At 39.7% G+C, this 26,418-nt stretch overlaps 2 protein-coding genes across 4 annotated transcripts in view; one reads left to right on the top strand and one right to left on the bottom strand.

The window, feature by feature from the left end:
* PARPBP (PARP1 binding protein) overlaps positions 1-6,203 on the bottom strand; it is a 33,513-nt gene extending 27,310 nt beyond the window's left edge. The window contains exon 1 of the mRNA XM_089526720.1: positions 6,051-6,203. Within this exon, the coding sequence (XP_089382846.1) occupies positions 6,051-6,200 (150 nt within the window). The 5' untranslated portion in view covers positions 6,201-6,203. The remainder of the gene's footprint in view (positions 1-6,050) is intronic.
* A 1,512-nt stretch (positions 6,204-7,715) lies between these two features.
* The window catches only part of LOC149311810 (nucleoporin Nup37-like), a 30,135-nt gene continuing 11,432 nt past the window's right edge, over positions 7,716-26,418 (top strand). The window contains exons 1-6 of one of the 3 annotated variants that reach the window (XM_089527975.1): positions 7,716-7,798; positions 9,107-9,252; positions 9,713-9,884; positions 13,151-13,275; positions 16,650-16,722; positions 19,720-19,814. In XM_089527975.1, the coding sequence (XP_089384101.1) occupies positions 9,729-9,884; positions 13,151-13,275; positions 16,650-16,722; positions 19,720-19,814 (449 nt within the window). In that variant the 5' untranslated portion in view covers positions 7,716-7,798; positions 9,107-9,252; positions 9,713-9,728. Of the gene's footprint in view, positions 7,799-9,106; positions 9,253-9,672; positions 9,885-13,150; positions 13,276-16,649; positions 16,723-19,719; positions 19,815-26,418 lie in introns of all 3 variants that reach the window. The other 2 variants (XM_089527973.1, XM_089527974.1) reach the window with 2 other exon arrangements.

Here is a 26,418-nt window from a genome sequence, read left to right as displayed (position 1 = left end):
AGTCTCTGGCAAATTTTAAATCCCTTTGCAACCCACAGAAGGGCAACAGGAGCAGGGCAAGGAGACGTATCTGCAAGAAAAAGACTTAAATTCTGACAGAGGCTTCCTTGCGTGAAGGTGGGAAACAGAGTGAGGCACGGGTTTAAATTCTGGCACTGGCTTCCTTGTGAGAAGATAGGGAAGAGAATGAGGAATAAGTTTAAGTTCTGGCTGTGGCTTCATGGTAGGATTGACTCCCATGAGCGAGAGAGACATTGGCTTGCCTGGGTCTTGCTGCAGTAACCTCCACTTCTCAGGCTAGTCATCACAGGTTAAAAAAATTAAATGTTTCTTTGTTGCAATCCAAGACTGCTCAAATCTGCAGATATCAAGCCCATGAATACCAGAGCCCACTGTGCTAAGTCAAAAGGTGTGTGTGTGTGTGTACGCGCACATATACATGTAGATGTAAAATGAGGCCCAGGGGGGGAAGTCTTAGAACCCCTGTCTTACACAGATCTTGATAACAACCAAACCAAAGCTGCTACTTAAATATATTTTATATGACAGGCCATAAGAAAAAGATCAACTACATTTTTTTCCATATTGACCTAGTAAAAAGTCATCATCCAGACTAAATACTTATATTGCAACATCAAGTTTATTGGTCAAGTCAGCTGACCATATCAAGAAATGCACAATACAAATTGCAAAATATAAAATACTTATATTGCAAATCTATACGTGTCTCCCCAGAAACAAGATCCATTGATTTTAGTAGGGCTTACACCCAGACAAGTGAGTATTGGATTTCAGCCTTCAGGGTAATTAGGGATATTTTTCCACACAAGTTTTGTTTCTTAAACATGTTTTTGAAGCACAATGACTAGTTAAACTCCAGTATAATTAAATCAAAATCTTTTCTCACCAATTGAAGAACTTGGACAGTCTGTGTTGATAATGGTAGTGTAAAAACATTTTAAATGCAAATAAAAATGCTGTCCAGAAATCACTTTTCATGATCAGGTGCCCAGTGCAACAGTATATTATTCATAGAAAGGATTGTAAGAAGTTATAGTACAACTCAGAAAATGTTTTGTTAGGAACAAATGCCAGCTGGCTAATTTATAGAGGAAGTTCACAAAGTTCAGAACTTTAATACTCTGATACACAACAGAAACATTGTATTTCACACGGGTAAAATGAAAAACATAAAGTTCAGACATCTTAAAGGAAAGTAGTTCCTCCCAATATTATTTACAACAATTATGCTCTTTCAGGACATTTTGGTACAACTTTAAATTCTAATATTCCCATTTCTAATGTTTTTTTACAATATGAATTAAGATGATTTGTAAAGTACATACACAAAGAATAGACATAAGCTGCTAAAATCCATTTATACCATGCTAGTGAAAGATTTGAATAGTATCCATGCAGAGAAACTTTTAAAAGTGCGACTAAAACAAAAATAAAAAACACAGTGAGAAAGCAATTAGCTCATTCCATGCCCAAACGAATTGTTAGTCCACAGTCTGTTTCACAAGGTCATATTACTATTATTATTTGGGGAATGAATGAACCTATGTTACCCTTATTAAAGTACCCAAAGGAATATGCAAAATATTAAAAGCACACAATAGAAGCCAACTATGAATAGCTCTAAACAGACTGCCTTGAAAATCAGAACAGCTGTACACTAAACATTTCCAAAGGCTTGCAAAACTAAGTCTAACTCCACTTTTGTTAAACACAGTCAAGATGAGGCAAGGTGAGCTTTTCAAGGAACGACATTCTAAAGATGCAGTATCACTAGAACCTGCCTTCCTCATCTGTGTATTGCATCCATTGTCTTTTTATTTCTTCTTGATCTTGTAGTAGGTTCCTCTTCTGATCAATTTTCCTTTGAATTCCCTGCTCATGTGGAAGAGGTCTCTCTTCTACCATCCATTAAGGTCCAAAACACACTGCATAAATAATCCAGTTTGAGACTGCTTCAACTGCCCTGGCTCAGTACAAGGGAATTCTAGGAATTGTAGTCTATTGTGGCACCAGAGCTCACTGAAATGCAGTCTTCCTCTTTTCCTACTGTCTGCTATCTTACCAAGAATTATTTATTGTCTTTTGTGATGAGTCAGCCATGTCTTCTCATGTATGTCCAAAGTACAGCAGTCTCAGTTCTGACATCTTGGCTTCTAGAGAAAGTCAGGCTTGATTTGCTCTAGGAACCATTTACAGTCAGCTCTCCACATTCGCAGGGGTTAGAGGCACAAGACCCCCACGAATGTGGAAAAATCATGAATAGCCCTCCTCCTCATGAGAAAGCCAGTTAAAGGATGGCGAGGAGAGAGGAGCAGGCTCACATTCCCCTGCCCCACCCCACTCCTTTAACTGGCTTCTCGCCCCTTTCCCAGTAGTCTTCCCCAAGCAGCTCTCCCACCGGGAAAGTCATGGGTGGATTGATCCTCCCCTTTTTCTCATTGGGATAGATGCCTGGGGAAGGCAGCTATCTCACCAAGAATAGGGTGAGAGGGATAGATTCCTCTCCACCCCTTTCTCTGTGGGGTTGCTGCCTTGGGAAGGCAGCTGTTTCCACCGGGAAAAAGGCAGGGTTGGTGCAAACACCCTTCCCAGCCTCACCCTCCTGGGCTTCCCCTCTCCAGGGAGGGAGGAGGAGAAGTGTGTTCACACACGGCCTTGACCTTGCAAATAATCAAAAGCGTGAATGTCAAAGCGGCGAATGTCAAGGGCCGACTGTATTTGTCTTTTCAAGTCTTCTTTTTTTCCTACTGCCTTTTACTTTGCTAAGCATTCTTGTCTTTTCCAGTGAGTCATGTCTTCGCATGATATGGCCAAAGTACAACTACCTCAATTTCACCATCTTGGTTTCTAAGGTGGGTTCATGCTTGATTTACTCTAGGACCCATTTACTTGTTGTTTTAGCAGTCCAAATACCACAGGACAAATAGTGCGAGATCTCAAGTCCCATTATAGTAAATGACAAGACTGCATGCATGCTATACTATTGAAAATGGTGAGGGGCCATCCATGGATGCTCCGATCTGCAGATGGCAAGCCCACCAATGTGGAAGACCAACTGTAAATCATCTGTGGTCATTATTTTGTTTTCTTGATGTTCATCTGTAAACCTGCCTTTGCACTTTCTTCCTTGACTTTCTTCAATACTGTGGGCCCTTACCATCAGCTGGTGTTTTGTTTAAGCACCTGCCATGGATACCAAAATCCATGGATCCTCAAATCCCACTGAACACAATGGCATAGTGAAATGATGCCTGTTATATAAAATGGCAAAATCAAGGTTTGCTTTTTGGGGATTTATTTTATTTTTGAATATATTAAGCCCTTGGATTGTTGAATTTGTGGACAAAAAAAACATCCGTGGATATAGAGGGTCGACTGTAATTGTTCCACATCTCTGCTATTTTCTGCTAGTAGTATGGTGTAATTTGCATATCTTAAACTGTTGATACTTCTTCCTCCAATTTTCATGTCTCCTTCCTCTGCATATTACAGATAGGGTGATAAAATGTAGACTTGTCTGACCTCCTTGCCGACTGGAGACCATTCTGTTTCTCTGTGTTCTGTCCTTCCAATAGCCTCTTGTCCTGAGTACTGGTGATACATCAGGGAAGTAAATGCTGTGGCACACCAATTTCTTTAATAACAATCCATAGTTTATCTTGATTGACACAATCAAAGTTTTTTGCCAAAATCAGCACAGGCTGACTTTTTAAAAAAATCTTTGGGGAACTCCATTATCCAATGTATGCCTGCAATATGATCCCGAGTGCTTCTTTCTTTCCTGAACCCAGCTTAGACATGTAGCATTTCTCACTCAATATATGGTAAAAGTCTTTGTTGTAGAATTTTGAACAATACCTTGCCTGCATGGGAAATTAATGTAATAGTCCTCTGGTTACTTCAGTCCCTGGTGTCTCCTTTCTTGGGGATTGGAATATATATTGAGCACTTCTAGTCTGTGGGACATTGTTTTCTTTTCCATAAATGTTGACAGGTTTTGGTTAGAAATAGAGTAGATACTTTCTCTGTGGATAAAAGTAGCTCTGTTGTTGTGGAATCTGGTGATTTGTTTCTCTCTAATATTCTATGTGCAACTTCCACTTGACTTTTTAAAACTGAAGGTTCAAAGAATGAATCTATCATCCTTTCATATTTTCCCCCCTATGGAGTTCTTCATGTATTGCTTCCATATTCTTTTTTCTTCTTCTTGGTCATGCAATTTGTTCATCACCAATCATAGAGCATCCCCATTCTTGGTTTAAATTTCCCTTTGATTTCACAAATGTTGTGGAAGAGCTCTCTTGTTCTTCCTTTTTTGTTATTGCCTTCTGTTTCTCTACATAATTATATTAGTTCTTCACACAAGCAATTGAACAGTTGCAATCATGGTTCTGACCCTTTCTGTCACCTTTTACTTTTGCTTCATATCTGTCCTTAACTGCTTGAAGAGTTTCATCTCTCATCCATTGAGGCATCTCTTTCTTTTTTGGCTTCCTTCTTGACAATGTTCCTAGCTTCAGTCCAAAGTTTATCAGGCTCCCAGTCAATTAGGGTGAATAGTGCAAATCTACTTTTCACATTATCTTTAAATTCTACAGAGTTGTTCTTCAGGTTGTATTTTAACATGATGGTTTGTTTAGTGTTTTTCATTAGCTTTACCGTAACTTTTCCTATTTGTAGTTCATGATCTGTGCCACAATCTGCTGGTGGTCTTGTTTTTGCAAAGAGAAAGGAGCTTTTCAATTTTCTGCTTCCAAATATGTAGTGTATTTGATTTCTACATTGGCCATGATCTGATGTCCATGTATACAGTTGCCTCTTAGGCTGAATGATTTCATGTGTGAATATTGTTAGTTTTCAATAACAAATTGCTGAAATATTGATGTTCCAGGTCACTTCTGCCTCCAACACCATATATTCTGTTAAAGAAGTAATGCCTGAGAACACATTTACTTGGTTAGCTGAAGTATATCTGTCATCACAGTTCTCCAGTACATGTAATCTTTCAGAACTGTTATTGGAAATAAATGAAGTTTAAGCAATAGATGGGTAAAGTGCAGCCTTCTAGAAACTTGGTGAGTATCCCTTGTCCGGAATTCAAAAATCCAAAATACCCCAATATCCAAAACTGTCCACATGGTGGCTGAAATAATGACACCTTTGCTTTCCGCTGATTTAGTGTCCACAAACTTTGTTTCATGCAGAAATTTACTTAAAATATTCTACACAAAATTGCCTTCTGCCTATGTGTATGTATATAAGGTATGCACAAAGCTATGTGTATAAGGTGTACATAAAATATAAATGAATGTCATGTTTAGACTTGTTCCCCATTAATCCTGACCTAAGAATTGCAGTTCAACAACATCTGGAGGTCAATTTTTACCCACCCCAGGTCTAAACAAACCACAATTCCTCAAACTTGGATATAATGGGAATTTTTTAAAAAACAGCTACTAAAGATTTCTATCTACCCTTCAGCAAAAAGAAGAAAAGGAATATGCAAGCTTGAAGTTTGCTACATACTATTTTTTTTTTTTTAGGGGGAAATCGCTATCTTATTACTTCTGAATCGTCCTAATACAAGGGGAATGGATTAAATGGTCCTTTGGGTATTTTCCAGTTCTATGAGACTTTGAGAATTAGGAAGGATTCCAATAAATTCTAATAAATTATTTGCTTGTTTTACCTTGTTTTCAACATCAGAATATTCTAACAATATTCTTTAATTCAGGGCCTGTACAGACAGGCCAAAATAAAGCTGCTTTGAGTCACTTTGGAAATATGCTGTTTAAATGACACATGCATCTTGAGAGGCCAGAAGTTGTGCCAAAGCTGTGCTCCAGTGCTTAAGGACTGGAGCATGGCTTTGGTGCAGCTTCTGGACTCCTAGGATGCATGCATTGTTAAAACAGCATACCTCCAAAGTGACCCGAAGCAGCTTTATTTTGGCCTGTCTGTATGGGCTCTCAGATACTTAATTTGAGCACCTTATAAATGCAACAGTGAATACCCCTTAGTACACTAACCTTTTTATTGACCTCTGCGACTGACAGCTGCAAAGCCACCAGCATGGAGTCTATACCACATACAGTAGTCCTTTCAGAATCTGAATATAAGCGCCATTCTTTTCGAAAACACTGAATCATATTCAAGATTCTTTGCTGAACAGAGAGCATGGTTGTAAATCTGAGAATTTAAAAGAAAACAAGATATAAAATAAGTACTATTGGGTGGATGGACTTGTGAACATTTAAGTGGTGGGGTTAAACATTTCATAATATTTACAAAGACTTTGGAAGAAAGAGAGAAATAGCAAGCAAATGGAATTCCAACCATGGAGAAGAGTCCCAGTTTCAGCAAAACGAAGGACAGAAATAAAAACAATAATCATAGAATCATAGAGTTGGAAGAGACTCCAAGGGCCATCAAGTCAAGGTCCTTGCCATGCAGGAACTCACAATCAAAGCACCCCTGAGAGATTAATAATAATAATAATAATAATAATAATAAATTTATTTATATACCGCCATTCCAAAAAGATCAAAGCAGTTTACAAAATTACATAAAAACACATAAAATGCATAAAACGGTTTACACAAGCAAATAAAATAAAATCCAGTTTCTGTTTAAAAACGTCCAAAGACGGAGACTCCACCAGTCTCCAAGGCAGTGTGTTCCAATGATAATAATACACTCGTCCCTTCACATTTACGGCTTTGACTTTTGCGGATTTGATTATTCATGGATTCTATTAATATGTTATGTCTAGAAATATCTAGGTCCTGCAGTGGAACTCTATGGTCAACTTTAAACAAAAGTCGCACTGAAGGACCTAGAGATTCCTAGAGATAACACTCCATTAGGCATTTGTAGCTCCTCCAGCTAAATTCTATGGTCAATGTCTGGCAGATGTTGACTACAGAGTTGCACTGGAGGACCTAGAGATTCCTAGAGAGGTATTCTCTCATGCAAAAACATAGTGCTTTGTTATTCGTAGTTTTTCCACATTGATGGGGGTCCTGTGCCTCTAATCCCAGCGAATGTGGAGGGACGCGTGTAATACTTTTTAGATGGCTACTGTAGTTATACCTCTCACAGGAACTCAATGCAGACATTAGCCAATTGAATTTCGGGTCTGGAAAATGGTGGAAGGTTCATGATGCTGAAGAGAAAGGAAGTACAGTACTTCAGCAACTACAATTCACAGTCAGGTTATGGAATTAATTACAAGATGGCCAGCCTGGGCAGAGTTAGTTTCCACAGGATGGTGAAAGTGGTGCCCAAGTGCATTGTTTCTACAGGGTAGATGCATGTTGGGGGGGGGGGGGGGTGTGCACACACCAAACTCCAACTCCCAGAATTCCATAGCCTTGAGACAGAAAAAGAGTTAAAGTGCTACCAAACCGGGTTATTTCTCCAGTGTGGATGCAGCCAAAGTAGATGCACCCTGAATGCAGCCATAGGAATGGAGCTGTGACCCTTAAACCGGTATCAAACTGCACTGTTCCTACAGTGTAGCTGCACCCTCGAAGGTTCTCACCTGAAAAGAACGCCAGGCAAAAAGAAGCAGCAGCAGCAGCAGAAGAAGAAGAAGCCCCGCCCACTCGGCCAGCTGTTTAAATTCGAACGCCTCGGTGTCAGCCAATTGGAAAGCGGGACGCCGTGTGACCCGGAAGGGACTCTCCCGATAGCCGGAAGTACTGTGTCCTCATGAATTCTAGGCGGGAGAGCCTTCTCCGTCCTGAGAGAGAAAGGAGGAGGAAAGGAGAATAAGGTTTGTTGAGGGGGATTTTGGTGCTGCTTTGGGGGGTAGGGGAGCCCCAAAAAGAGGTGCAAGATGTAGCCTGAGTTTGATCAGTCTGCCCTCCTGGCTCAGTGCTAGGAATCCTGGGACTTGTAGTATATCGTGGCACCAAAGATTTTTTTTCTGATAGAGAAGGCTCAATGTCTCACGAAACTACACTTCCCAGAATTCCCTAGCACTGAGGCAGGGCAGTTAAAGCGCTCTCAAACTGGGTTATTTCTGCAGTGTGTGTTTGGGGCCCATCGCTGCCAGCCAAACAAGAAAAGAGGCATAAAGTTCATAGAATCCAAAGGCTAGTCCAAACCCCTTTCATGCAGGAAGACACAGTCAAAGCAATGCCATAGCTGGGCATCCAGGCTCTGGTTGGAAGCCTCCAAAGAAGGAGTTAATCATTGCAGCAGTTCAGCTGTTCATGAGCGGCGGCGTATTGGCTGAGAGCGTGCAGCAGGAGCACTGGCATCAGACGGGAGTCTCCTTCAGTCCAGCCCAAGTGAAGTGGTTTAATACACGAGAGCCAGTCTGGTGTAGTGCCTCAGAAGAAGGCAACGTCCAGCCTCCTCTGAACAAATCTTGCCATGAAAACCCCATGATAGGGTTGCCATAAGTCAGAAACGACTTCAAAACACACAACAATGTATATATATTGTTGTATATACTATATAATAACATATAAACCATGCCCTGTGAGAAGAGATTGAGGGAGCTGGGGATGGTTAGCCTGGAGGAGAGAAGATTAAGAGGTGATTTGATAGTCCTGTTTAAATACTTGAAGGGATGTCATATTGAGGAGGGAACAAGCTTGTTTTCTGCTGCTCCAGATAACAGAACCCGGAACAATGGATGCAAGCTGCAGGAAAAGAGATTCCACCTCAACATTAGGAGGAACCTCATGACAGTGAAGGCTCTTCGACAGAGGAACACACTCCCTTGGAGTGTGGTGGAGTCTCCTTCTTTGGAGGTCTTGAAACAGAGGCTGGATGGCCATCTGTCAGGGATGCTTTGATTGAGAGTTCCTGCATGGCAGAATGGGGTTGGACTGGATGGCCCTTACGGCCTCTTCCAACTCTATATTTCTATATATGTGTGTGTGTGTTACTAACTAAAACATAGATGGGGAAACAGTTCCTAATAAACTGACTCCCATCATTTTTTCTTTTATTGCGGCACTGGTTAAGGCTGATGGGTAGTTCACCCCAAGAGTATCTGTTTCCTGTATCTCATCTAATGGGGTTGTTTACGGAATAGAATTAAATAACTGAACCACTTATATCACCTCAGTTTTCAGATCTGAGGGAGACAGTATATAGAAGTTCTTCTGGAGAATAAAATGTTAAGAGAAACAAAGCCAACCAGGAAGTAATCTGGCATAGTCCCACTGCACAGCTGTATCATCTGGTGTCAGATATTAAAACACCTGCGTCAGTGTAAGTACTGTCACTGACTTATTTTTGTAAAAGAAAAGGAACCATCCCCTGGTGAAAGGCAAGTGTGTAATCTGTCCTTGAAGCACTGACCCTGCTCTACTCTCTCATCCAGCCAGCCTTTAGTGTGAGCACAAACAGTTATGCCTGCTGGAATTTTGTTCTTTAGCATTGTTTTCCTTTGCTTCATTCTCTACATCCTTTGTTACATGCCCCTAAGTTTTACCCTCGACATATCCACGGATCATATCAAAATCTATCATTTTTGGCCCCAAAATCTGCCTTCAACTTATACATGAGGTTGTCTTATAGTCGAGTATATACAGTATTACTGCCTTAAAGTAGAATGGCTAGAACTAATTTCTTATTTGGAAGAAGATCTTATAGAAGTTAGTGAGACTTTTAACTGTCTTTATTGTTTAGTTCCTTATCCAGCTGAAGAATCTGCTGTCTTATTAATCAGAATTCTTCAACTGAAGATGAAACAGGAGGCTTCCCGAAGCGCATCTTATACTGTGGAATGTGAAGAGTATGTACATGTGGTGGAATTCAGCCCATTTGAGAGCGGAACAGCAGAGTCTCTGATAGCATATGGTGGTAATAATTATGTGGTTGTTGGAACTTGCAAGTTTCAGGTTAGTATTCATTATAGTTAATAATACCAGGTACCTTGTTGACAAGCAGGAGTGTGTCCAGAGGGGGGCAACCAAAATGGTGAAGGGTCTGGAAACCGTGCCGTATGAAGAGAGCTGGGTATGTTTAGCCTGGAGAAGAGAAGGTTAAGAGGTGATATGATAGCCCTGTTTAAATATTTGAAGGGGTGTCATATTGAAGATGAAGCAAGTTTGTTTTCGTCTGCTCCAGAGAATAGGAGCAATGGATTCAAACTATAGGAAGAGATTCCACCTAAACATTAGGAGGAACTTCTTGACAGTAAGAGTTGTTCAACAGTGGAACACACTCCTTTGGAGTATAATGGGGTCTCCTTCTTTCGAGGTCTTTAAATAGAGGCTGGATGGCCATCTATTGGGGGTGCTTTGATTCTGTGTTCCTGCATGGCAGGGGGTTGGATTGAATGGCCCTTTTGGTCTCTTCAAATCTGTGATTCTAGTTTCCAGTGTTTGTGCCTGGTTTTGGGTAATAGAGACAGGTTGGGGAGGTTGTTGATATATATCCACTGCACTATGTATTTGCCTACATAATGTGATAGTGGTCTTGGAAGTGATATTGAGAACCCCTTTCCTTTGATATCCAAGATGAGGGTGACATTTGGAGCAGCACAGGACTTTATTTATTTATTTATTTATTTAGGTATTTATATCCCACCCTTCAGCCCTAATGGCTCTCAGAGCAGCTTACAATAATATTTTTAATCAGACAGTTCCCTGCCCTCAGGCTTACAATCTAAAAAACACGAAACAAAAGGAGAAGGGAATGGTGGAGGGAAAGGGGATGAGGTCCAGTGGTTCTTCTCTCCTTCTAAGGCCTGGACCAAGGCAGATGGATTGGAGGGATGGCTCTTCCTTCTTCCAGGCTAGCCCTGATGGAGCTGGACCTGCCTGATGGCTGCCTTCATGGCTGCCAAAATAATATGGTTGTATATTAAAGTATATATGACTCAATAGGTGTGGCCGAATACATTACGTTTTATCTGAACTGCTATGGCAATTCTGCTCTTATGGGAAGATCACTACTTCATCAAGTTGGCTTGTATGCTATCACTAAAAGGTGGAGACCAACTTAAATGGCTTGCTCTTGACAATTGAGAAATCTGGCCGCTTTGCTGATATCCCTAAGGGGGTTCACCACAGAACTGACTCGCTCTCTTGCCAAAGCTCCTGAAAGAAGGAGGGACTGGGGCTGTTGATATGATTGCTTTCAAATATTCTTATTTCGGCCAAACTATGGATATATCTGTTCCTAGATGTTCTAAATACGAAATGGAAATGACCGTGTCAGTGATTAAAATGTAGTTAATACAAGTAAATTTCACCAGTACAGATTAGATCCCATTATAGGGACCACTTTATGGCTGTGATGGTAATGAGAAAAAAAATTGTACCTTTTCCACTATTGTATCTACATGATGTTGACCAAGGGAACATCTGAAACTTACTTGATACAAGCCCCAAAAGTCAATAGTAAGAATTTTCATCAACGTATTGTTTTCAGGTTGTATTACATTTTGCAGATACAGTGCGCCCTTGCCTTATGAAGGACATCCATTCTGGACCCCTCTGCATAAGTCAAATAGCGCATATGCTTGAGCCGCATTGAAAATAATGGGGCTCGTGCATGAAGCATGGTACACGCATCACGGGTGTGTGCGCCATTGTAACTTCCGTCACGCAGCTTTCAGCGTAAGCAGAAAGCTGCATAAAAGGCACCCATGTATGACATGGGCGTACTGTATAATTGTTAATATCAATGTGATGTGAATGCCACAATTTTGACAGAATTGGTGGATTTTTGTAGTCATGGCAAGTCCTGTTGGTAAGGATATTTTTCAGCTTGTGCAAACCAAACTACTTGCATTTTAGATCTTTGCAAAGTTTGGCAGAGCTAGATGTAGAAAATAGATATCAGAAATGGTCAGTACATTATTAAGGGCTGGCAGTTCTAAATGAGGTAGCAGTGAAAGTACTGTTAAATAAGATAATCCAGATATCCTGGCTATAGAGAATTGTCACCCAGCTTTAGATCTGCCATTCTTGAACAAGTTCTTGGATCAGGTGCTGTGAGGTTAATTCCAAGTAGTTTTGGATAGCACAGATTATTTATATGCAATCTAGCCTGGCTTCCTGCCTGAGGTTGAAACAGAGTGCCTTGGTTGTCCTACTGAATGGCTTCTTGCGCTGTTTTTGAACTTTGGATAGAGTTGTGATTATGAGGGCTTTCATATTCAATATCTGCACTATAAAAGATACTACAATTCCACTGAATGATTATGGAAAATAGTAACTTTTCTCAAATGCACCATTTTGACCAGGAACCTAGACCCAAATTATGAATAATCACAGAATATTTTGCTTCTTTCCCATAGAGCTTTGGTGTGAATTTAGGATGTAAACCACCTTAGTAGTCCTGGCAGTTCATTTATACTAAGGAATAGACAGGGATAATGCAGTTTTATGATTTGGTTTTTTAGTAGCTTTCGCTAAGATTGATTATGGCACCCTTCTACCTCATTTGTCTGAGGTGGGGCTTGGCAACAGTGTTTCAGCAACTACAGTCCTTCCTGGATGGAAGGACCTAGAAGGTGCTTTGCAGGACTCTTGATTTGTTCTGAGGTGCTAGCGGTATATAACTAATATGCAGCTTTACTTCCCTTTTTAGCCGTCTAATCTCAGGGAGGCATATCAATATTAAATCTAACGCAGGTAAGACAAAAGTAAAATGTACAGTCGTCCCTTCCGATTCACAGCGGATCCAGAATGGACCCCCCCCCCCCTTTTCCCGGCAAATCAGAAAAATGACAAATATTGGAGCCCCATTGTTTTTAATGGCCCTATGTGCTACTTTGTCCCTCCTGGCTTCCCATCCATGGAAATTCAAAACCGCGAATGGGGAGTCAGCAAATCCAGAGGGACCACTGTAGTAGGAAATGTAGTAATCTGGAAATAGGTTTAAAATCTGATTTTAAATAGTCTTACATTGGCCTTGTATGCAGTCTGTAAGTGATCCTGGACTCATTTGTGTCCAAGAAGGTGCATGTGTTGCCATGAGTGCTTTGGACCACCTTTGGCTATTGACAGTAAGCTCAGGTAAACATATTTTAGCAAAATAAATGTAAAAGTTGCTTTTCCTAGGCTAAAGTGGTAAACTGACTGGTTAGTTTCAAGTGTGGCTAAGATGTACTTAATAGCTACTTAGCTTTTTATGGTATTGTGTGTTTCTGTAGGAGGAAGATGCAGAAGTAGAAGGAATACAATATAAAACAAGAAGAGTATTTCATCATGGAATTAGAATTGATGCCATTGTGTGGAGTCCGGAAAGTAGACTTGATGCTTTACCTCCTCAGATACGGTAATTTTGCTGGTAAAATTGTCATTTTTGTTGTGCTGAGAAATGTTAAAAACATACAGCTTTTTAGTGCAATCTTTTATAAGACCATCAAGAAGTAAGTTCTATTGAGTTGAAGGGAGGTGATGAAGCTTAACTATTGACTCTTTCTGTGAATGGCCAACTGTTAATGAAAGTTAATACAGACGCAACTTTGTGGACTTAAAAATAAATCCTACATACAACAAGGGTTTTTAGAGTTCTGTATTAGAACAGTGAAATGTGTGCAGGAATAGATAATGCCATAAAAGCATTATTAGAATATCTTGGGTATGAAGCACTGCTTTTACTATTTTCTGAAATCTGTAGAAATTTGTCTAGAAAATTAGTATGGCACTGTAGCACTAGCTGAAGTGGATTTTGCCAAAGTATCTTTTGTTTAGTTAATTTTTTTTCATAAGTTGCATCAAAAACAATACTTGACTGTGATTGCTGCCAGATCAGAAATGTAGAAGCAGTTGTTCTCAGTTCTCTGGATGATGCAGAGGAACAATCAGCAGTCATTGATTTCTCACTGTCCCTTCTTACTTTATTTTTCCTGCCTTGCCATTGCAGGTCATTTAGGTCTCTTCCTTCAGCTCTTCATCAATGCTATATCTAATATTATATTTCTTGTCTATAGTTTATTTGTCTATATTTTGTCTAAGTCTGTTGTGTCTTTCAAAAAACAACCTCACCTGTCTGCCTGTTTTTTACACCATCAAAAAAGATAAAATTTCTAGTTTACCATGCTCATGATCTATGTTCCAGGATAATTTTTGGAAAAGAGAAAACATGCAGCCTGAGAATGGGAGGCATAAAGCAGACAGAAAAGTATGGCAATTTAATTGCTCTGAGTCTTGAAGTGTTGTTAGAGGTTTTGCCAAATATTCAAGGGTAGCAACTGTCAAGGCTCCAGTAAAGAATAAATGTAGAGATATATTTATCAAATTTATTAATGAAGAAAAATGGGACAGTGGTTGGTAGGAGATAAAAAATAAATCTCTCTCTTACTAAATAATTTTGTACAGCTTTTTCAAGATCCCTGCCAGCAGTCCCTACAAAACAGAAAATCCTTGTGACTCACAAATGTGGCTCACAAAAGAAATCAATTAAAATCTTCCAATACAATGTTTAAAGCAATATTTTAAAAACAATTAAAATATTGCATTTAAAGCAGTATAAAATTGGTAAAAATAAAAAGGAGAAGGAGTGATGCAGACCTTCAAGGAGATATTATACAGGAAAGACCTAGGAAGTGTTCTAAGAGGAGAATATGGATAGAGAAATAGTAGTATTTAGAATGAGGATTTAGAGGATGTGGTAGCAGGACGAAGATGTAGTAGCAGAAAACTTTAATTACTCTGATGAGGATGGAGGAAAGGAAATGCATTCAAATAGGTTATTTTAAAGTGGTTAATTCAGCATTTTGTTGAAAAAAGTGTTGCAGGTGCTGGTATTAAGTGATTCAAATGAGAGTTCTCAACTTGCTAGCTAAGGTTAAAAACAAGTTAGTATCAGTTTTCAAGAGACAGATAGGTGGTTGGAGATGTTCAAAGAGCTCATTCAAATGGAATGGAAAATTTAAAAAAAACATACTCAGTATCTTTATTCTTTTAATAAGAAGGAGGAATAGTTCCTGGTAGAGAATCAGCTTGGCATAGTGGTTAGTGTGTTGGATTGTGATAGTTTTTTGTGGGTTTTTCGGGCTATGTGGCCATTTTCTAGAAGAGTTTCTTCCTGACGTTTCTCCAGCATCTGTGGCTGGCATTCTCTAAAGATGTCAGCCACAGATGCTGGCGAAACGTCAGGAAGAAACTCTTCTAGAACATGGTCACATAGCCCAAAAAACCCTCAAAAAACTATGGATGCCTGCCATGAAAGCCTTCGACTTCATGTTGGATTGTGACTCTGCAGACCAGGGTTCGATTCCCTGCTTGGCCGTGAGACCCATTAGGTGGCCTTTGCAAGTGACGTGCTCTCAGTCTCACAGGACAGCACATACTTCCCCTGAACAAATCTTGCCAAGAAAACCCCATGATACATTAACTCTAGGGTCACCATAAGTTGGAAATGACATGAAGGCAAACAACAACAACGAGAATTCTTGAAAATCCCATTATTGGGTGGCCCAATTTCAGAAGCAATTGTCCAACGTGATAGAGCTGCAGCTTTTAAGGAATGGTTGAGAGAAGAGCAAAAAGCTCTGAAGAAGGCTCATGAAGCCTTGGCTTTAACAGTAAGATCATCAGTAGCAACATCAATATTTGTTTGGACAGCTGTATTGTGGGCACAGGAAATTTTGGAGACTCTGGTTTTAAAAGTTCAAACATTGAACTAGTGTTAAATGTTCAAGCACTGAACTTTGGGTAGAGTAAGGAAAATGCTACAATATGTTGCAGACACATGTCATGATTCAACAGTTTCTGCAGGATGAGATATGAAATACAGGGCGCCTTTCCCTTATGCAGGGAATCCATTCCAGACCACCACCCCGTGTAAGGGAAACTCCGTGAATGCTCAAGCCCCATTTAAAACAATGGGGCTTGTGCACGCAGGGCAGCATGGGGTGTGCGCCATGGGCACACATGTCATTGCCTTTTATGGTGAGCGGCTTTCACCATAAGCTGAAAGCCGCATAAAGCGTGCCCTCATATGACACGGGCGCACTGTATGTTACAGTAGCAAGGAGGTCTCTATGATTACATCATTGGGAGGAAGACCAGAAGTCCAGAAACAATTTGACATCTGTTCCATTTAAGGGAGAACTTTGAAGACGCCAGCGACAGATGCTGGCGAAACGTCAGGAATAAACTCTTCTAGAACATGGCCACATAGTCTGAAAAACCCACCAAAAACTATAGCGCAGTTAGAGTTTATACAAAAAGATCTTCACAATTAAGACACCAGATGGTTTATTCATTTCATTTTATCCATGAGCATTAGACGAGAGAGCATCAAGGACTGTGATGTGCTTGCAGATTTAAGCAGGTTTAGGTCAGGGCTAGATGATTTAACTGACAGAGGAGTCAAGGAGTACTGATGATAATACTGTAACTGTAAAATAATGTGGGTCTCCTGCCTAATTGGGTTGGCACATGGAGATTAACCAATTGTGGTTGATTGTTCATCCTGCCATCCCAGAATAACAGTAAGTACATACTCTAATTTAATTGTGCCTGGCTGTGATTTGATATAGACAGTCAGACAAATATGGTAGTTGAATGTATCTTCCACTTCGTAAGAAGCAACGTGAATTTACTTTGGGAAATAAATCTGTGGTTTTTTTTAGAGTACTGGCTACATTTTAGTTGTATAACATCATATAATATGTTGTATTGCTTTTCTGATTATCTTAGGTTTTGTACTGCTGGTGCTGATAGGAAGTTAAGATTATTCACATCGGATTTCCAAGACAAGGATGAATGTAAGGTGAGAAGGAGAAACAATTGTAAAATGGATGTTACTATCTTGGACTCTTGCTTCTGTATGTATTCTTTTACAGATCAATTAAGGCTGCGGTCATCAATTTGTCTGACACTGAACTCTGTAGAATATGCTTTTGCCAGACTTGATTGATATTACCTTGTATGGATAGGGAGTGTTATGCTCAGTTCGATTATGTTGTATTGGTTTGATATTTAGTAAACTTCTGATTTGGTTGTAGTAATACTTTTGCCTCCTAACTGTGTAGCTTGCTAGTCTTCCATTTGTGAGTGTTACAGAGACCATGAAGAAGAGGGACAGGTTGCATGCCTCTAGCTGTAGTTCTTCAAGTGGTGATCTGTGAACTCTCACAATCCTATCCATCTTCCCCTTGTCATGTCTTGTCTGTCCTTTGGATTGCTGCATCAGTGTCCATGGAACTGGCATCTTTGGAAGGAAGCTGTATAGAGGAGATGTAGGTGGGCAGGGCTACTACCAAAATGTTTATGTAAAGCTCTAGAAGGTTCCAAAATATACACTGCCCAGGTGCAGGATAACCCATTTGTTTGAATTCACCAACCTGTCCCTTTATTTATCCCTCTTTATTTTCAAAAGACTGAGAAGCAACTTGGGAGGAGTGAAGAGACCACATGTGGAAAGTTAGAAAATTATTTTCTAGAGGAAAATTACTACTACTGGCAAATATTCTTAAGCAAAGAGTCCAGGACTTAAAACTTGGGTGGCTGCAGAATGGGCAGATTTTATCTCTGGCACAGTGTGAGGATCAGGGTCTCCAAAAGCATTAAATATTTTTGACAAATTATATGTGACAAACAAAACTGAAACTAGGGGACAAGTTTCCAAACTATACAAAAGGATTAATAGATGTACAATTTAATTCCCTTAATGACCTAGACTATCTTGGGAACGAACTCTCAAAAATACAAATTCCTGAAAGAATATGGAGCAAGATACAGTATTCCCCATTTTACAAATCATTCTCAGCTTTACGTAGAGGAAATACAGTTGTCCCTCCATATTCGCTAGGGTTAGGGGAACAAGACCCCCATGAATATGGAAAAACCACAAATAACAAAAACACTGTTTTTACCTGAGAGGACACCTCTCTAGGTCCCCCAGTACAACTCTGTGGTCAATGTCCAACATACACTGACCACAGAATGGCACTGGAGTAGCTACAAATGGTCTTTCAGTGCAACTTTTAGTTAAAGTTGACCACAGAGTTGCACTGGAGGACCTAGACAGTCCTAGAGAGAACATATTAATGAAATCCGTGAATAATCAAATCCGCAAATATGGAGAGATGACTGTACTTTAAAGGTTGTGCATGGATGGCATTATACTACTAGGAAACTAAAACATGTCAAGAAACATCTACCCCCACTTTGTTGGAGGTTGTTTGGAGCATTTGGCTCCTTCCTTCATTTCTGAGTCCAGTGTCCAAAAGTAAATGATTTTTGGAAATCTGTTATAAGGGAAGTAACAACACAAATTATATAATCAGGGCGCTATACAGACGGGCCCTATGGGGCGCCATCGTCACGTGCGAGGGGCAGCACTTCCAGACGCCCCTCACCCCTCACACGTGACAAGGGTGTCAAAATGGCGACGCCCTGTACACATGGACGTCGCCATTTTGACATGATGGACGCCTAGTGTCCACATGCCCTGGCGTCATTGTGACACCGCAACTGCGCCATTGGTGCACTGCGGTGTCACAATGGCGCAAGAAGAACCCACTTTTTGCGGGTTCTTTTTACTACGCGAGGGAGCCATGCGGTTTGTCCGCTGCGGCTCCCTCACGCAGCAAAACAAGGCATGAACAGACCGCCCTTTTTGGGCGGTCTGTATCCCGCCCAGATTAAATAATGGTTTGGTTTTATTGTCAATATTACAAGGCAACAATTACAATTCACAGAATAAAGCATTGATACTATTTTTAACAGTGGCTCATCTTGAAGAGAGTGGGCCAAAGCACGTGGCCCAGAAGGAGCAGCCTCTGGCTGCCTCAGCCCTGATTGGACAGTGAGAGCATAAACCATTCCTGAAGTGGCCTGCCACCAGTCCCATGCTAAATTGACTCCTTTTTAGGCTGGCTATTCCCAGTATGGCATAGCCTCAGCGCAGCTTCCAGCCGCTTTGGGAGTGTGCGTCCTCTAAACGGCATGCCCCAACATGGCCAGAAACCACCTTATTTGGTCTGTGTGTTTCAGGCCAGAAACATCTGGATGGACTTTCAAATTGTCAGCTGCATGAGCAGAATTTGGAAACTTGCTCTCCTAGAAAAGTTAAAGTGAAAAACAGGTGTCTATAGAAGAACCAGAACACTTTTTTTTCCTGCCTGCCATCCCTTTATTTCCTTTTTAACAAAGAGTCCAACACCCTGGAATACCTGTTGTAAATGGTTAGGTTTTGGGGAGACACATTTAATGGAGACTGACCAAAACAACAGTGCCATATCCTGATCATATCAGCTGGTTCAGTTGTCATTATTCTGTGCTATTTATTTGTTTGTTAATATTTCAGTCATACATCTGTGTGTGTGTGTATATGAATGAGATTGCTTCTTTATTACTGTGCCTGAGATCACAGATTGCACTATGTAACTGGCCTTACTCCACATGGAATTAGTGATTGTAAAATTGAGTCTAGAGTGCTACAAAGCAGTTTACACAAGGCTGCTCTTGATGACTTTTTGGAATCATAATTCTTAAACATAACAGCCTCCTAACAAGTTTAGTTCTCTGGGAACATAATATCAGTGGTCCAGTTTCCATATCGTCTTTGGTTTTACTTCTAAATACAATTTAAGATGGCTGTTTTAACCCCTACATACTGTTTCCCCCATATGGCCTTTTCTTATTATTAATCTCTAATTGCTTTTCAGACAGATGGATTTACTTTGCATTTGACAACTTTTTCTGTCTTTCAAATACTTTTTCCCCATTCTATAATAAAAACATTTCCCCTTTCCATCAATAGGTCTTTGAAGGCCACTCTGATTACATTAATGATTTAGTATTCTCACCTAAAGATGGTCAAGAAATAGCAAGTGTGAGTGATGACCACACTTGCAGGTATGTATTTTTGTTAACCCAATGTGAATTTAACTCTGTTTATATCCATTTGTTTTTGTTTGTTTGTTTTTCTGTGCCTTCAAACTGTTTTTGACCCCAAGGCAAACCTATGACAAGTTTTTCTTGGCAAGATTTGTTCAGCAGGGATTTGCCTTTGCCTCCTTTTGAGACTGATAGAGTGTGATGACTTGTGCAAGGTCATCCAGTAGTTTCCATGACCAATTGGGGATTCAAATCCTGGTCTCCAGAGTCCAGCACTCAGACTACTACACCATGATGTCCATACAGGTACAAAAATAGAGCACACAAATTGTTCTCATAATATATTTTCTAGTGAGAGGGCTTTTATTCAGCAGTAAAGCTTTTTCATAGAACAGTATATAAACTGAACATAACATATTCCCTGTGCATTATTTAATAAAGTAATAATGAACATACTAACATATGGTTGGCTAATAATTGCTGTCCAGTAGCAATTTGCTCCCAATTATATTGTTCTTTTGTTACGGAAATCTAGTAATTCTAGCATTTTCCTAAATTATTATCTGCTGTGTTTTGTTCAGAAGGTCTTTTTGCCACTCCCCTTTTTGTTTTTGGCCTCTTCATTCTTTGGATATTAAGATGGATACATGGTGTAAGAACTCAAAGAAAAGATGAATCCCAAGAGTATTTCAGTGTGCAGTTCCTCTTTTCTCTTTTGATCACACTTTCTGCCAAGACATATTGTTCTGGGAGTCATCCTGCACATTCAAAACTATTGGCAATGCTTAAGAAATGTTTTCTGGTTCTTATTTTCTGCACTCAACATTTCACCTCTCTTTTACCCCTCATTTTACATTACTTCAGTGGTAGGGATATATGAACCTACTGTGCCAGTTTACAGGTCAAAGTACTGCCCTAACAATATTAACTTCAGATTGGAATGTTTCTGGGTTTTGTTCTGTTTTTGTTTTTTTACTCTCTGCATATTTAGTAGCAAAAATAATGTATCTACTTTAACCTATAATGGAAATGGTCTACTGCATTTAGAACATATGAATGTCTTGTTTCCTCATGGTAAATAATAGTACAATTCTGCCCTGTGGGTCTAATCAGAAGTATGCCCAATTGCACTGAATTGGTTTTACTCCTGGTAAGTGTGCATTCAATTGCAGCTTTAATCTCTTTCTCTCTAAAGATTTGGACTTATCTGACAGTCTCTAATGTAGGTGTTATGTACTGTAATACTTTAATCTTAGCTGAAATCCTCCCATAGTAAAGATGATGACATAAGGAGAATATTTGATGATCCGTAGATTTGTAGTTTTGCCCATTTTTTTGAATTCAGATATGTCTTACAGATGTGGCTTCTCCCCCCCCCCCCATTTAATCATTTAATCATTACAAAGAGCTAGGCAATATTAAAAGTTATGTCTTGTTACAGTGTACAGGCATTCTACAAATAGAGTGAACTCTCTGAAACAAATATTCTTTAACATATGTTACTGATATTAATATTAGGTATTCACTTCACACTATTGTACTGCTGAGAAAGTGATCTTAATGAATGCCATGCACTTCCTGGTTGTCATTTTTACTGTGTATTAGGAAAGGCATATCTCTAGTCTTCAGATACTTTAGACATGAAATCATTTTATTGAATTGTCTTAAAAATAGTGCATAGAAACTTTAAAGTCATTGTAGAGAATCAAATTAATTTGTATGGATAATTAACTTTCATAAGTGTTCCATTTTGCTAAGAATGGAAGTTAATAGGAAAAAACATATGCAGTATATTTTCACTTATTACCCATTTCCTATATGTGAAGTGTTATTACCCAAGGGTTGCATATTGTTTCCTCTCCATATTTTGAGAACCTTTCTGTATATAGACAGAGCTGAAACAATGTATCAGCATTGCAAGGAAGAACATAGATCAGGATTTCTCTATTATTGTTCCCTGGAATGCTAGGCTTCTGAAAGAGATCACTAGGGTTTCCACAAAAGGTTGTAACAGGGGGAAAATAACAACACTTTTTTGACCTATAGATGTAATTATTTTTATGCAAGGGATTCTTGAGATCTGAAAATTATTTCAGTGGTCCCTCCAGGGTAAGAAGGATGAGAAAGGCTGGCATAGATGTTGCTAACACAGTTTTACTATTCAAGATCCCTACAAATCGCTGTACGCTAGATACCATGCTGTGCTTATAGTAGCATTGGAGTTTGTCTCTTGTTATCCTGTCACTAGTTTACCAGCAGGTTTTCTAGGTCACATGAGCTTCAGGAGGAAGAGAATTTTTTCGGTTCATGTTAGAGTGGCAAATACAGTAGTAGTAACAACAACTAAGTCGGGGTTGGGCAACATGTACTTCTGCAAATATTTAACTTGAGTTTCCATCAGCCATAGCCAACCTCCTGTTTGGTAAGGGATGATGCATTTGGTGAGGGATGATTCCTGTGCTTAGACCCAATTCTGATCTAAGGACCCAATTCTGATCTGGGCAAAGTGTGACCCACAAGGGTGTTTTTGTGGCCTTTTCAGTGGTCAAAACCATTTTTGCAAAAAACAAACTTTTTTGCTCTAAAATGGCACCAAATGAATTCCAGCGGTGTGTGGAGGACATTTTTATCATGTTCCAAGCCCTCCTGGGGGCATCAGGGCCTCAAAACAATTTTTGCTCCCAGATACTCCAATAATGTACACTAGGGACATGGGGCGTATTTCTTCCACACTTTGTGGGACACCCCAGGCCAATCTAGGTGCAGGAGAGACCTTTTTTGATATCCAAACATGGTGAAAATGCCTCAATACACCCTAGATGTATTTAAGAGCAAAACAATTTTTAAATTATTTTTCAGGAGCAGGTAAGGCCCTCCAAGGTCTCTCAGGGGTCTGTTGCAGATCCTAGCCTTCCAGTTGCCCACCCCAATCTAATAACTGGGAAGAGGGCATTTTTCACTATGATTCCATGCTTTATTTCATCAAACAGTTCTGCTTTTTTAAAACAATTCTTGTGCTTCTCTGATTTTTTTGTGATTTTCTTTTATTATGGTCTCTCAGCAAAAAAGCATAGTAAAATATTTTAGCTATATAAAATCATATTTTATGTTTTACTGGATTTGAAAACACCACATCTTTTTGTAATGCTTTCAACCTGGTCTCCTGGAGACTGTTCTGTCTTGCCACAGGAGCATGATGAGTGTCTGGTCTATATATTGTTTCCAGGCACATTTTCAACCTTTGAGTACTCAGTGCATCTCTGCCTTCCTGTCTGTCTTTGGCCAAACTGCGGAAGGGCATGCAGTGAGTTCTAAGTGAGCAATGATATTTTGAAATTTTTAAAATACAGAATTCCAAAAGTAGCTTGATGGGTTACATAAGAAAAGTCATAAGGCTCTTTCTCCATCTCTCACTAGTGGAAACCACTGTATGTATGTCTAGGATTACCTGGCATTGCACTTTTTGACATTGTTGCCAGTTAACAACAATTCTTAAAAAAAAAAAATCCTGATCTGGATCACTGTTTAATCCAAGTTAGTCTGACAAACTAAAAGTGTGTGGATCATAATTACTCCCATCCCTACCACAACTTACTTGTATCTTCACATACAGACTGCATCAAAAGGAGAAAATGCTCATTGTAACTTTACTTGCTATGATCGTAAGAAGAAAATGGTGGCTGGAGTAGAAATTATGTATGTTGTGGGATGATGTCTGCCAATGCTTTTTTTGGAATGAGAACAATTATGTTAAATCCATGTTTGTGTGGGAGAGGTATTTTTTCTATATTTTTCTTCTACTTTTTCTTAAAAAGCATTATGCTGCAGCTAGAATCATAGAGCTAGTCCAACCCCCTGCCATGCAGGAAATCTCAATCAAAGCATCCCCAACAGATGGCCATCTAGCCTCTGTTTAAAGACCTTTAAGGAAGGAGATCCACTACACTCCGAGGGAGTGTGTTCCACTGTTGAAACAGCCCTTACTGTCAGGAGGTTCCTCCTGATGTTGAGGTGGAATCTCTTTTCCTGTAGTTTGCATCCATTGCTCCAGATCCTGTTCTCTGGAGCAGCAGAAAATAAGCTTGCTCCCTCTTCAACATGACATCCCTTCAAATATTTAAACAGGGCTATCATATCACCTCTTAACCTTCTCTTCTCCTGGCTAAACATCCCCAGCTCCGTAAGTCGTTCCTCATAGGGCATGGTTTCCAGACCCTTCACCATTTTAGTCGCCCTCCTTTGGACATGCTCCAGTTTCTCAACATCCTTTTTAAATTATGGTGCCCAGAATTGGACACAATATTCCAGGTGAGGCCTGACCAGAGCAGAATATAGTGGCATGATTACTACCCTTGATCTAGACACTATACTTCTATTGATGAAGCCTAAAATCGCATTGACCTTGTTAGCTGCCGCATCACACTGTTGACTCATGTTCAGTTTGTGGTCTACTTGGACTCCCAGATCCCTTTCACACGTGGTCTTGTTCAGCCAGGGGGTCACCCATCCTATATCTGTGCATTTCATTTTTCTGCCCTAACTGCAATACCTTACATTTCTCTGTGTTGAAATTAATTTTGTTAGCTTTGGCTCAGCTTTCTAATCTATTAAGGTCATTTTGAATTTTGATCCTGTCCTCTGGGGTATTAGCTACTCCTCCTAGTTTGGTGTCATCTGCAAATTTGATAAGTATTCATCCAAATCATTGATAAAGATGGTCAATAGCACTGGGCCCAGGATAGAATCCTGTGGGACCCCACTGGTCACTTCTCTCCAGGATGAAAAGAAGCCATTGTTGAGCACCCTTTGGGTTTGGCCAGTCAACCAATTACAAATCCATATAATAGTTACCTTGTCTAGCCCACATTTCACGAGCTTGTTTGCAAGAATGTCATGGGGAACCCTGTCAAAGGCCTTACTGAAATCAAGATATACTATATCCACAGCATTCCCTTCAACTACCAAGCTGGTAATTTTATCAAAAAAAAGAGATTAGATGACTTGTTTCTCTGAAACCCATTTTGACTTTTTGTGATTATGACATTGCCTTCTAGAACCCTGCAGTGGTTTAATGCCTGTAGTGCAGCCATTCACTCACAAACCATAAGGTTGCGAGTTCAATACCAGCGAAAGGGTTCAAGCTCGGCTCAGGCTTGCATCCTTCCAAGGTCGCTAAAATGAGTACCCAGATTGTTGTGGGCAATTAGCTTACACCTGTAAACCGCTTAGGGAGTGCTTAAGTGCACTGATAAGCCGTATAGAAGTGTTATTGCTATTGCTATTGCTAGATGTTCACAGTCTCTCTGTTTAATGATCTGCTCCAGAATCTTTCCTGGTATTGATGTCAGACTAACTGGACGATAATTGTTCGGATCCTTTTTTCCCCCCTCTTTTTGAAGATGGGGACAATTTTTGCCCCCCTCTACTCTGCTGGGACTTCTCCCGTTCTCCAGCAGTTCTCAAAGATTATTGCCAGTGGCTCTGATATTACATTTGCCAGTTCTTTTAATACTCTTGGATGTAGTTCATCTGGTCCTGAAGACTTATATTCATTTAGATTTTATCTCTTTACTTATTCTGTGCTGCATTTCCCCTATTCTGTCCTCTGCTCCATTATCCTTAGGTTGAGCACCCTTTTCCTTTTCTGAGAAGACTGAGGCAAAGAACGTGTTGAGTAATTCTGCCTTTTCTCTGTCCTCAGTTAGCATTTTGCCATCTTCTCCACGCAGCGGCCCTACTGTTTCCTCCTTCTTTCTTTTGCTGTGGACATATCAGTTACTAGGAAGACCCATTGAAACCAATGAATGTTAATCCCCATTAAATGTATTAGGGTACACAGATTAGTACAACGAACAATATTAAATGCATAGTGTGACTGACACCTAGCTTTTGCTCTCAGAGCAAATCAATCCTGCTTGTTTTGGTTGTCAAGATCCTTTAATTCAAGAACCAAAACAAAAATGATTTCTCAGTTTTCAGCTATTGCTTTTTATACTATATGTATTTTTGTTCATGCTTCTAAATCAAGCTGTTTCCCAAATTCAGTCAAAATGCCTGCAAAGAAAAATCTGCCTAGGATAGTCCATATAGCAACAATTGTAAGTTCCTTTAATTTTAAAATTAAAAAGGAGAGCAGTATTGCCCTCATAATTTGTGGTTGCCTAGAAAACCAAGCTAAACACTAATGAAGTATCTTCCAAATTATAAAATTTTTCCCCAAATTCAACTTGGATGTGCATGAAAATGTTGACTAAGTGTCTGGACTTGAGTATTCTGTTAGCATATTTTATGCTTTGTTTTCTACAAACCGCTGCCCAGTGTTTTATTGCTGTTTTCTTTTTTCCCCCTAAAATCTTTTGTGTTTTCTTTTCCTTGAGGATTCCACTGACTTACAGTGATTGAATATTTTCCTGTTGCTTGTCTGTTGTCTACCTCCTTCCCATCAACTATTTGTTGCTTTAGATAGGTTTCAGAAGGAAACAGTTAAGGAAAACAGTTTATCTTCAGTTTTATTCTTTTGCATCTGCAAGCAGTTTGTTGTGGCAACTAATTGATTGCAGTTTTGTTTGTCTATTGACTTGAAATTCACCTGTTATTTGTGCAGCTAAAACAGGAAATATTT

Source organism: Sceloporus occidentalis, unplaced genomic scaffold (genome assembly GCF_023333645.1).
Source record: "Sceloporus occidentalis isolate IW3139 unplaced genomic scaffold, rSceOcc1.0.p SCAF_5, whole genome shotgun sequence".
Lineage (NCBI taxonomy): Eukaryota > Metazoa > Chordata > Lepidosauria > Squamata > Phrynosomatidae > Sceloporus > Sceloporus occidentalis.
This window is presented reverse-complemented; position numbering and strand designations above follow the sequence as displayed.